Genomic DNA, 13,531 nt, shown 5'->3' on the forward strand with positions numbered 1-13,531 from the left:
GTGACAAGGTGACAACACAGCGAGACAATTTAAAAGGCTGGGACGGAGCGTTGTCACTCTATAAAATAAATGCTTTACCAAGAACCTTTATGGCAGGATCACCATTGATTACTTTCATCTTTTCAAAATATTGAAAATGACTTTTTAGTTGACCTGACTTTTAAATATTATAGATTGATGAGAAAGTTCTGCAGCTGTAAGCTCTGCCGTTGTTTTTTATACTCCGCTTTCTGGCAGCAGAATATCTTTCTGATATGGTGGGTGGGCAGTGATCTCTTTTTCGGTACAATGAAATCCTCACAATGGCTGCGCTCGCCATAGTTTGCAGAAACCTCAGGCAATTTAGTTTGCTACCTATTTAGTGTGGTAATTAGACTTGTCCATCCATCGATGTAATGGACTCATTATGAGATCTTAACGTTCTCAGGTCTAGTCCAGACATTCTGGAGAGAATTAAAGCGCGTGCGGGTCACAAAAGGGACGCCCGTAATTTCTCATGAAAGAACGATCGGCAGCCCTGCCGTAATTACCCTCAATACAAAAGGGGCTCGCGAGCTCTTCTGCTGGGTAATTTTTGTTCGAAAAGTAATGAGACAAACACAAGTTTAGTCCAAACGCCAACCGGCGCTGTATCTGTCCCCCTGAACTGCGTGTAGACCGCCGATTGCTAATGGACAAGGCTAATAGCTTTTAAGCCATTTATAGAAATGAATTGCCCAGAAGGGCATTTTAGGTGGCACCAAAGTGGAAAATGCCAGGAAGGTATAATGGGGGAGTTTCAAAAAAGATAAAACTAAAACTATTTTGCCATGGCAATTAATTGGCTGATAAAGGGGTATTCTAGCTTATGCATTGTTGTATTCAAACATTACAAAAGTCTCATGTTACAATACCAGTTCTTTACATGTGTGTGTTGGCAACAGAAGGAAACCATTGACAGCCGGGTTATGCTCTGTGGTTCATGAGTGCTCCTGTCCTCATCAGAGATCAGTCAAGCTGTGCCTGGAATTCTATAGAATTTATGTATATAAAATCCTATATTTTACAGGAAGCTATTGACAATGGTCTCTGATATGCTGTAAAAATGACAGCTGAATTCTATAGGACTCTCTCTTTGTCGTTTCTCTCTCGGCTCTCCTCTCTCTCTTTCTTGTGTGTCTCTCTCTCTTTCTTGTGTGTCTCTCTCTCTTTCTTGTGTGTCTCTCTCTCTTTCTCGTGTGTGTCTCTCTCTCTCTCTTCTCTCTCTCTCTCTCTGTCTCTCTCTCTGCTCTGCATATATGTAGTCCTGTAGAATTCAGCTGTCATTTTTACAGCTGACCCTTCTCTGCATATATATATAGTCCTAGATAATTCAGCTGTCATTTTTACAGCAGACCTTGCACTGCACAATTAGTCCTTTAGGGGGGACCACAAATGACACTTTATTTAAAAAAAAAAAGTTAAGGCTGGCATTTGACTTGCGTTGCCTCTTGATCATATTCAAATGGTGTATACACCGAAAGGGAACATCTGCTCACGCTGTTTTCATTCCATTTTCATTTTAGAAAACTCAGGTTTACTTGATATACAACAAATGGAATAGTTATGAATGGAATCCAAATGTTGTCTAAACATATGAAGTCATATTCAATATCTGCTCTCACCTGGCTTCTGAACCAAGATGAGTATAATAAAGATTTCTGACAGACCAGATGTTTTTCTGCAAAGTTTCTTTTTCTGAACAGCTGGGTGCGCTGGGAAGTCATCTGTTTCCACTGTCCTCCTGCTTATCAAAAACCATTCCAACATGTCCATCAGGAATTGTCCACTTGAAACAATCGCTTTGCAAGAAAGGGATAATGCGGAAACCCTTCAGGGGTTTCACAGAAGTTTATTTTTCAGGGTTGAAGGTTTTTTTGCATTCTCGCTGCATAAAAGTTACAATGTGAAAAAGTTGACCTTTCTAAACCTATTATTGGGGCTCCAGTCCAATAACTTTACCTTGGTTGGAACAATTCTAGCTTGGTGCAAGTTTTTTACATTATCTGTTCAAATATACATTGATATCAAATGGTTTTATAATGACAAGGTCTCTTTTTATGTATCATACAAATATTCTGTTTTATATTAACTTACAACCTCCTCCAACGATATCCCCTGAAGAAACAGGCCTGCTCTGTGAAATGCATTGAGTTGAGGCTGCTGGAACCAAAAAGGACAATTTTTGGACCATTCCAGATACCTGTTAACTGTCGTTGGTCAACCTATATTTATTATTGCCTGCATATAAACAAGTTGTTTTTTTAAGCTTTTCATTGATCAATAAAGTTTTTATATACTTACCAGTTGTCTATGCCAAAAAAATTCAATCTTTGCACCTTTTCTACTTTTATGTAACTATGATGAGGCATCATTTTATTTAGGTGACACCCACTGTTTTCAAAGTACTTGGGTGGGAAAGTGCAAGAGGTAGAAGTATTGGTGGACCATACTGTGGGGGTCATTTGAGGTGGAGGAAACTCCGTATAAGCCAAAGTGCCCGCATACAGTAAGCCCTTGAAATGTCAAGTTGTTTAGTTAAGAAAGCCAAAAATATTGGGTCAAGTAAATCTTTGTAAGCCCCAAAAAGGTTCAAAAATCATCCAACACGTTTCGGGGACTTACAAGCCCCTTCATCAGAGCTTGTGATGATGAAGGATCTTGCTTGGTCCATGGGGGATTCCTTAGTTAGTTTATCATAATTGACAAGCAAAGAGACAATAGGACCCTTTTATAGGCTCAAATTTTTAAATACAGTTCCAATGGTGCATAAAAGCATCTGAAGTACCCCAATATCCTGCTCCTAGGAGGTGGGGGGAGTATCACACAATAGAAGGGGAGAAAAGGAATGCTGGGAAGTAGTGAGGGGTTTAAGAGACAGAAGAAGAAGGGTAGGCAAGTTTGAAAAGTTGGGTTTAATAACTCTTTCAAAGGAGCAGAAAGTAGAAGCAAGACGAATAGGTTGAGGAAGAACCATTCCGGAGAGTCGGGGCAAGTCTTGGAGGCGCCTGTGTGACGAGGTTACGAGTGAGGAAGTCATTAGTAGGTCATTGGAGGAGTGTAGTTATAGTTGTAGTGTAGTATCAAGTTATGCAAGTCTTTCATTAAAAGCTTTTGTTAAGAAAAGATCCTTCTTCATACACTTCATGTCATAGGGTGATGACACCTAGTGATGTCCCTTCCTTCCAATTATTCTGCATTATCACCCCATTACAAGGCTTTTAATGGAAAAAGGTGTCAGTTAGGGTGAATATCTACTTTTCTTATGTAGAAAGAAGGGATTCATATTTTCTCCACAATATTAAGCAATTTCTGTTTTGCCTTTCAGATGTTAATGAGTGTGAGACTGCAAATGGAGGATGTGAAGTGCAGTGCTGCAATACAATCGGAAGTTTCTACTGCAAATGTCCAGGGGGCCAGTCTTTGAAGGAGGATGGTAAAAGCTGCCAAGGTAAGAGGTGTTGGGACCTAAAGGGCAATGCCATCCAATAATGAGAAGGGGCACGTGGAATCTCTTGTTCTTATCAGTGAGTCAAACAGCTAATCAGAGGAGAGTAACAATTCACTTGGTTTATAATGGATTCTATGGGTAGTGGGTGGTTAAGTAACTCTGCTGGAAGCCCTAAGAATTACAAGATTCTTTCAAGCTGCAGAAATATCAATAAAAGGTGTTAATGACTTTTTTGGCAATATCTTTATTTAAGTGTAATAGTAAATAGTTGACTTTTAAAGTTGAACCAAACTTGGTGTGGGTAAACTTTTGCCATCATTGGCAAGCATTAACAGCAATGCTGCTGATTATATGGCACACATCTAACTTTGTGCCCTGAAGCGATGACAGGTCCAAGATCCTGATGCTGTTGTAACTCCCAAATCCTCATCTCTGCTTTTGACTTTTCTGGGTCCACCAAAATCCTCTTCCAAAATTGGGCAGTTACTGTAACTTTTGCACATGCTCTGGTCTTGGGGGTTTTATTAAGGCATTGGTGCATGTTTTTGTGTGTTAACATCAAGGCAGCCCATTCCATACGTTGGAAAAGTACCAAAAAGTCCAAGAATACAGATGTGCAGCACAGCACAATGCATGCTACAACACATGTGCTTTAGAGCTGCATTGTCGTAGGGCATAGACATGCCATTAAAAATAAATAGTAGCATGCACAGCAAAGTTGCTAATTTTTCATGGCACACATCTAACTTTGTGTCCTGGAGCGATGACAGGTCCAGGATCCTAACACTGCTGCAACCCCCAAATCCTCATCTCTGCTTTGACTATTCTGGGTCCACCAAAATCCTCTTCCAAAATTGGACATCTACTGTAACTTTTGCGCGTGTTCTGGCACCTAGGTCAATTTTTTTGCAATAGTTCATGCATGTGGACACCCCTCAAAATTACTGAGTTCAGGTGTCCCCAGGGCAGGATATTTCATCGACAATTGATCTTCCAACCTTGCAGTAAGAGCTTGAGGAAGGGCCCTTTTCTGCACCAGTCTGACTGTATCCCTTTGCACAAAAGCCAGCCCCATAAAAACAGGATCTGTTGGGGAGGAACTCAAATGCCTTGACCTCAACCAAAGTTACCACTTTTGGGTTCAATGCAATGCCAAAAGAGGAAATATCTTACTTTTGTGGACCATATTGCACTTCTTGCCATGACAGGTTCACTTTACTTGCACCAGGTGCTCATTAATGGCGGATTAGACACTGCAATGCGTGTTCACAATCATCCTGTCACTGAGACATTTGTGGAGTTGGTTGCATGCAAACTTCTGTCTGTAGACCATGGAGACAAAGCTCCATGTAAATAAAACATTTCTGGATTAAATCCTATTATGTCTCTGATAGGACATGTCAGGGCGCAGTGCCGTTGTAGCTGCGCTGTCATTGCCCCATTCCTGTCATTACTGCACCCAAAGTAAACTCTCCCCTGTGCGCGGAGACTCTGCAGATACATTCCTGACATTGCTCTGCTTCTCTATATCATCACAAATATTTGTATCCAAGGAAGGGAATATAAACTCAATTGTTCCTATTAATCTGTCACCAGCATCCCTGATATTTTAAACTTTAAGAGCATATTCAGATCATGGAGTATTGGGGTTTTATTAATGCATTGGTGCATGTTTTGGTGTGTTGCATCAAGGCAGCCCATTCCAAAGGTTGAAAATGTACCAAAAAGTCCAAGAATTCAGATTTACAGCATTTCCCCTCATGCAGCACAGCACAATGCATGCTACAACATATGTGCATCAGAGCTGCATTGTCATAGGGGATTGGCATGCCATTAAAAAATGCACATGACGCATGTAACATCTATTGCTGCAATGTGCATGCTGTGCAAGCAATGCATATCCACAGAATAAATAGTATTTCCCCTTAGCTCATACTCCCCAATGAGTTGGTAATGCATTGGTGTGCTGGGTTGCTATTTAGCACCCTAACGCCTCTGCCAATGCACGGCTGCTTAAAAAATGCAACATGCACATGAGCTGCTGAACACATCACATAGCAGTGCAAAGTAAAACCTTGGCAGAGACAGCCCTGTTTTTTGGTATTATATTGGAGTTCTATGTTTGCTACTCCCCCAGGCTGCATGCGTTACTAACTGATTCAGCGCTTGTACCGTGAGTAGTAAATGCCGCTCTCATGCTGATAATCCCACATGTGGCCTGTGAATGTGCAGCATCCTAATAACTCACCTTCGTTCTGCTGAGACACGTCACGGCTGTTTCACATAGCGACACATTTCTGGGAGGTAATTATGCTGCGCACATTCCTGCCTAGTACACTGCCCACCCATGCTGGAATGCCACCCACAGTCTGCACCCCGGGCCTTGTAATCCTAGTGGCATCCCAACATCATCATTCTATTGCATGGTACCAGATCACTAAAAAATTTGCTTTACATTTTTTACTTTATTTTCTTTTTTCTTTGGGAAAACACATAAAATATTGAGGCTTTTCAGTGCAATGGCTTCCCCAAGCCTGCCATCCAACAGGCCCATATGGTGTTTTTTTTTTTTATAATATGACCCTCTCCCCACTTCCCCATTGGCTAGATAAATTTGTTGATGCCCTCTACCCACTGAGCCATTCTGAAGCTGTGGTTTGGCTGGGATGGCAAGCTCTGACCACAGTTCTGTGACATTTGACCACATTGGCCATTCACCTGGACTCCCTGCACGCTAAGCCCGAGGAGAAACTGGCTGCAAATGGGTGAGCATTACTATTGCATGGACAGATCTCTGCAATGCAGTCTGATCATAGTCGTTTTTGGGGTGAAGCTGACGGCATGGCTGAGGAAGGGGCAGCCTCACCAAAATGAAACCTTGCCTTGTCATGATACGACCCTAAGGCTAACGAGGGGACTCTTTTTAGCACAATAATAGTTTTTGAACGGATTAAAAGAGTTTTTACCTGTTACTCCAGAAAACCGATAAAAACTTACTTTTACTTCATCTTTACCATTGGTACTAACGCATTTCGCCAAAAATTCCAGATTTCAGCAGACAAGTTGTGGATAAATCTTTCCAATTACCGGAACATTGTGTAATAAGGTATTTGGTGGTGCAATGAGATAATGAGAGGGTATAGAGGTGGATTAAAGATGAGGGGGATGAAAATGCAATCTAAGGAAAAGGGGGTGCAAAGGTCAGGGGTGAGCTGTGGACTGGGAAGTAGAGGCGAGCTGAGGACAGGGGGGGCAAAAGTAAGCAGTGGACTTGGGGGTGGGGAAGTAAGCCAAAGATTTGGGGTGCAGAGGTGAGCCATGGCAAGAGTGGTGCACAGGTTAAACTGTAGACACAGGAAATCTATGGCGTGCAGTGGTGAGCTATAGACTGGGGTGCAGTGATAGGCTGGGGACAGGGGATGCAAAAGCAAATGACTGGGAGGGGGACAGAAGTAAATCCTTAGATATGGGAGTTGAGTTATGGAGAGAGGGGTGCAAGCGGGTGCAGTAAGTGTTTTGGATGGCGGATACAGAGAAAATCTACAAACAGAGGTACAGTGGTGAGCTGTAGATTGGGGTGCAGTGATAGGCTGAGGACAGGGGGTGCAAAAGTAGACTTAGTGGGGGGGGTGCATAAGTAAGCTATGAATATGGGGTGCAGAGGTAAGTCATGGAGAGAGGTGCACAGGGGTGAGTTGTGCATGGTGGATACAGAGGAAATCTATGAACAGGGGTGAGCAATACACTGGGGATTTGTGGTGGACTGAGGACAGGGAGTGAAAAGGTAAATGTACCTGGGGGGCTCAGGAGTAAGCCATAGATATGGGGCACAGAGGTGAGTTGGCTGAGTACTGAGCAATAATCCTTGGATATGGGGTGCAGAGAGGGGTGCACAGGTAAGCTGTGGATGGGGTACAAGGGGGAGTTGTGGGGTGCAGAAGTGGCCCATGGCTGGTAGAAGAGTACTGAGAGTGGGATGGATGGGAGGAATACACACACTTTGTGTTAGTAGAAATACAAAACCAAAATAATCAAATCATAAGATTTTAGTTAAAAAATCTCATACAGACATTTCACAGCACACAAACCTTTCCAACTAATATAATCCAACCTTGGAATTCACTGATACGAGCGACTCAAATGGATTTCCAATAAATCGAGTGTGGAATTCTTTTTGGAAACATAAGTTTTGGAGCAGTAAAAAAAGGAAAAAAAAATCCCCCCCACTTCAAAAAAAATCTTGATTCGTTTAAAAAAATAAATGTGTTTTTGATTTAAATTTTTGTCTTCAGGTTTCCACAGAAATGTTCTATTTAAAGTCCTCCTGGTTTCCCTTTTGATGCCTTATTCCCCCCTGAAGGCTGCTATGTCTTCCTTCGCAGAGTCTGTCCTCCGCTTCGCTCCCGGGGACTGTGATGTCATCCTTGGATAAGAGAAGCTGAGGAGGGGGGTCATTCACTACCTGTAGGAGAAGGGCTAGGATGGTGTAACATAAAAGGATTTGTGGGAGGGATTGGCTGAGTTCCTGAGATCCCAACATATACAAAAAGTTCCAAAAGCAGAATCCTGTGTGCGTTCCTTGCAGAAAGTCTCCTCGCCTGACGCTGTAACATGAGACATATAACATGGCTATGTTGTGTGCTACTCTGCTGGGCTATCCCTACCAGGACCACATTCACCGGATCACGATTTTATCGCACCAACTGCTACCCATGTTACCTGCGGAGTCAAGGGCCCGCCGCCAGTCATGGACGACCAGGTAGGTACAACTGAGGTCAATTCACTTTATCCATCAGATTGCCTGGGGAAAAATAGAGATGGCCCTCATAATTGCAGAATTGCTATCATTGTATCCAATGTCAAAACTTTTTTTTTGGGTGGGGGGGGGGGGGGTTTTTAGAGCCTATGCTAGGTTTTTAGTGGTGTCAATTTCTTTTTTTGTGTGGGGAGGAATTAAAAAAAAAAAAAGTATAAATCTTCCAATGGGGTCACCTATTTATGTGACCACTGTCCAGCATCTCCTTTTATTTGGAGAGATTCCCAGGAGAGAAGGTGAATTAAAATCTTCCCAATGGGGCGCATAATAAATTTACAAGGGTTTAACCCTTTGAACTTTTCAGATTACTAATCATTTATTGGATATCCGGATCATGGTAACATTCACCATTATTGAACTTTGAATAACTTTTTTCATGCAATCAGTATTTTATCCAATCTCTGTATTCCTAAAACACTTGGTGCTAAGCTGTTTAATTAATCAATAAATCATAATGTTATATATTATTTATTAATTGTTTGGATTTATAAGAAAAACCAGATCAATACTAATAATCTCCCCATCTGATTGGGTGGCAACCATGTGATTCATCCTTGAATACAACATTCACTAAGCCATCACCTGAACATCAGATCTATTGTAAAATATATTATTGATCTGTATTGTAATCGGTTCTCTGGCACTCAGGTTGATATTTGTTACATTGATAAGCTGTAGGTGATAATGTTAGAGGTGACCTATTGATTTTAGGGGCTCACTGATACAAATATAGAGGATCTTACAAAGGGGACAAAGATGGCAATAAAAACTTTGTTATCCAAAGCCAATGAGGTTCTGGCATCTGGACGGGTCTTACTATATACTCCTTCAGTTTTATCAGTTCTGTACACAGTTTGTATACCTTTACAAAGCCCTGATGAAGGGAGACCCCTGAAACGCGTTGGATTTTTTTGATTGTCTGTAAAAATGAAATCAGACCTAACTCTGCTTGGCACAGTTCCTTTTCCACACCCACTGCCAACTACTTGAGTTCTAACTAATCTTAGGGAAGTTAAAGGATGCAGCACCGCACTCCTTTCTTCTTCTTTTAGCAATAAATGTTTGATTAGGGGACCATGGTCATCATAGATTGCCTATTAGCCCTCACTGCACCACTGTCTGCCTGAACCGTCCACTTTGCCTGCAGCTGTCCATGCGATTTTCCATGTCTGCTCCTCCTACTCATCTCAATGACTTCCCTTCCCTTGATGAACAATTATCCAATGCCACATCCCTAATTTACTACAAAATGGGAACCAACCCTTGGGCTTTTAAAAGCATTAATACTAACCATGTAATCACATACACTTTAACATTACATACCCATGTGTGGTCTCATACATTTGTTCTACGCGTTTCGCAGATCACAGTGCGCTTCATCAGGAACATGGAGACCTGCAATTTTAATAACTTATTATTAATAACAATACTTTTTCAACAAAACAACATACAATTTTATCAATGTTAAAGTGTATGTGATTACATTGTTAGAACTAATGCCTAAAGTCCCAAGGTTTGTTTCCCAATTTCTGGTCCTCCTACTCATTTTGCAGCTGCCCGCTGTTTATGTAAAATCCTAGCCGGTAGACGCTGCCATCTATGTAGATCTCTCCACTCCTTTTTCCCTATCTCCACGCAAGAGCTAAAGCAGGATGGTATCAAGTCCAACCCCTAGGGAAATAAACATATCCCAGTTATAAAACTCTATGGACATTGTTGATCCAGAGGAAGGCAAAAAAAACCCTGGTACAATTTTCTTCAGCGGGGAAAAAAAAATTCCTTCCTGATTCCTGCTGCAAACCCTTTCATTTAGGTACTGACAATAGAGAGAACATATGTAAATAAAATGAATATTAATGTCTCGGGTCTCTGTGGGCCTCCCATGGCTCTGGGCCCCATAGCGACTACTTTGTTTGCTATAGTGATCCCTACGCCCCTGCTGTTACTTCCACTCATAATTGGCTTAAGTGCTAAACTTGGGATTTTTCAATGACTTGCAACGACCTGATTTGGCTTTCCCCAGCGTACGTTGTGTCTTTCTAGGATTGTACTGAACTCCCATGTTTGGGTCCAGCAGCGATCGGCGCAGTCACAGAAGCTCAATTAGTCAGCGTGAAAATGCAGGAGTATAAAAACACAGCAAGCTGCAGATTTTACGACTCCTCTGGAAGACGCGGGCGGTGTGACCCCCCGCTGGTACCCTATGTGCGGCAGTCAGAGGCATGGCACATCAGCCCCATTACTTATAATGAGCGGAAATTATTGCTCATTAAGTCGGTGAGCGGTAGACGGTAGTTCGTACCCTGTGAAGCAGAAAGGTAGCGACATATGCAGCCATATTCGGGGACCATTGTAGTTTAATGTACTCTTATAACCTCACATAGGAAAGTAATGCTGTTGTTTTATATGTGCAGTCTGTCGATGGGCCCCGCAGAGCATTTTGAGATTCTTCGAGATAAAAGCAAGAGGCGATTTATCCAACAATTTTGGCTCCAATGTGCCTGTGTCCCCATGAGGGTCCTTTCACTTTCTCCAGGGACAATATTTGGGAAGTACATAGACATAGGCAATCGGTAACTTTGATCTCTCCTCTTACTTTGCACATGTACACGCAGCAGCACCTGATTGGCTCCTAGAGCTGGCCCTCCTCCTATTGGTCAGGGGAGAGGATTTCAATTCTGATTTAGGTACTTGCACAAGCAATATTTAAACATGTAGTTATTCTCTTTTAATGCATGCACTGTTTATTCCCCAAATCTGCAAAAAAGTTTCCCCCGCACTCTCCTCCACAGATTTTTCTTGATGCATTTCTCTTATGCCAGAGGGTTCTTCTTCCTCGTCCAGTGGTGGGTAGTCCTAATGATGCGTATAATGACCATTCTCTGCCCAGGTTGGCATGATGACACACCCCTAAGAGGCGTGTCTGTGACAGCCTGGGCCTACAAGAATTTAATTGAAAGACCAGCCCTGGATAGAAGGTTAGTATTGCAGTGAAAAAATTTTTTTCCTCTATGCATGTATTGGGGAATTTATTTACCATTGTTTTAACTTGTGAAGCTATAAAAACAACTCTCAATTTGTGCATAAAAGTGTAGAAACAGATGTGAGTGATGTCCTATCTTTTTCCCAGACCCTCATCATCCTTGTGGTAGATAAAGTCCTTCTTGTCCAGTAATAAAAACCGCATTGACTTCCTCTGTTGATTCTGTATAGAATTACAAGTTGGGAAGATTCTTTTTTGAAGTGCAGAATGCTAGTTGGGGGGGCTGCAGGCAAAGCTTGTCTATTGGGGAGCTTTAGCTTCACTTCCTGTTATAGAGACACAACAGGAAATACGATGAAAATCTCTCCAAGGCAAAGTTGTCTTCTGGTGTCCCCAATGGAAGACTTCTGATCACTTTTTGTTGCAGTGACAAGTGTAAAAAGTTGGGTTTCATCACTTCTGGTCACTAGAAAAGATAAATCTCCCCAGTTTGGGTTCCAGAGACTGTAAATGGTTTCCTGTACATTTCACGCGGGGGCTTTGCATTGTCTAATTAGTGAATGTGATATTATTCACGGTCCCAGCAGGCGCATCTCACTGGCGCATGGTTTACAAGTAACGAGTAACATTTCCAGTTGATGGAGGAGATTTGGACGCAGCGGAGGAGATGTCTTCACTCAGCTGCTGTCTGATGTATGGAATGTCTCACACAGGATGTTATACTCAGGCGAATGTCGTGTTCACCTCTTAGCAAGCGCACAGCTGCACCATTCCCCTGACACCATGCTGCCTCCAGCATCCGCTATCCCAGCCGCCCCCCACAAATCTTGGATCAGACACGGTTACTGGACACGAGACACTGGAAGTGACCCATGTAATGACCATGTAACAAGGCCTGGAGGGCTTACAATCTATCAGTGCCGACAACTGACAGGGCCTCTTAAAGTCCTTTACCTGCCCCAGGTACACTCCCCTTCCCGGCTCACTACAGCCATCAGGATGGATTGGGTAAGAGGGGTGAATCGGGGTTGGTGAAAAGCATTAGTTTCATCCCCTAAATGCATCTTGGGCCTAGAGTACTGTGAGCCCAATGTGCAAATCAAGAACAGCCTGGGCTCACAGGGATTAGCCAAACACTACACGAGGTTCAAAAGGAACTGCCAGTCCTTTTGCATGTTGGAAAGTGGAGGTGTAAAAATAAAAAAGTTGTAACTGCAGTTCCACTTTAACTATCTCGAACAAAGTTTAACAAATTTGCTTGCAATGGCTGCAGGGCAGAGATGCAATGGATGAGGAGCAGAGATGAAATGAATGAGGAGCAGAGATGCAATGGATGAGGAGCAGAGATGCAATGGATGAGGAGCAGAGATGCAATGGCTGCAGGGCAGAGATGCAATGGATGAGGAGCAGAGATGCAATGGATGAGGAGCAGAGATTGAGCTTCTGGGGTGCAGGGAAGCAAAGACTGGGGAGCCAAGATACAACAGCTGGAGAGCAGAGATGTGGTGGCTGGGGAGCAAGGATGTAACAGCTGGGAAGCAAAAGTGCAGCAGGCAGGGAGCATACATGAAATGGCTGGGGGTCTGGAGACTCAATTGCTTGGGAGCGGAGATGTGGCCGATGGGGTACAGAGATGCAATGGTTGGGAAGCAGAGGTGTAACAGTTGGGAAGCAGAGATGCAGCTGCTGGGGTTCAGAGATGCAGCTAGGGAGTGGAGATGCAGTGGATGAGGAGCAGAGATATGGGGGCTGTGGTGCAGAGATATAACAGATAGAGAGCAGACGTGCAGTGGTTGGGAAGTGGAGATGCAGAAGCTGGGGTGCAGAGATGCAACGGCTGAGGAGCAGACATGCAATGGTTGGGGAGCGGGGATGTAACTATTGGAGAGCAAACGTGGAGATATGGCCAATGGGGAACAGAGATGCAGTGGTTGGGAAGCAGAGGTGTAACAGCTGAGGAGCAGAGATGCAACTGGGGTGCAGAGATACAACGGCTGAGGAGCAGAGATGGTTGGGGACTGGAGATGTAACAGATGGGGAGCAGAGATAGAGCTGCTGGAGATGCAGAGGTGCAGGAGTGGAGATGTAAAGTTGGGAAGCCAAAATGCAACATATGGAGTGGAGATGTGGCCAACAGGGACCAGAGATGCAGTGGTTGAAAGTAGAGGTGTAACAGCTGGGGTGCAGAGATGCAATGGCTGAGGAGTGGAGATGTAACAGCTGGGGTGCAGAGATGCAATGGCTGAGGAGTGGAGATGTAACA

At 43.2% G+C, this 13,531-nt stretch overlaps 1 protein-coding gene across 1 annotated transcript in view; it reads left to right on the forward strand.

The window, feature by feature from the left end:
- The window catches only part of MEGF6 (multiple EGF like domains 6), a 166,643-nt gene that overhangs the window by 92,380 nt on the left and 60,732 nt on the right, over nt 1-13,531 (forward strand). Inside the window, exon 4 of the mRNA XM_072425317.1 lies at nt 3,347-3,469. Coding sequence (XP_072281418.1) covers nt 3,347-3,469 — 123 coding nt within the window. The remainder of the gene's footprint in view (nt 1-3,346; nt 3,470-13,531) is intronic.

This window comes from Pyxicephalus adspersus, chromosome 11 (assembly GCF_032062135.1).
Source record: "Pyxicephalus adspersus chromosome 11, UCB_Pads_2.0, whole genome shotgun sequence".
NCBI lineage: Eukaryota > Metazoa > Chordata > Amphibia > Anura > Pyxicephalidae > Pyxicephalus > Pyxicephalus adspersus.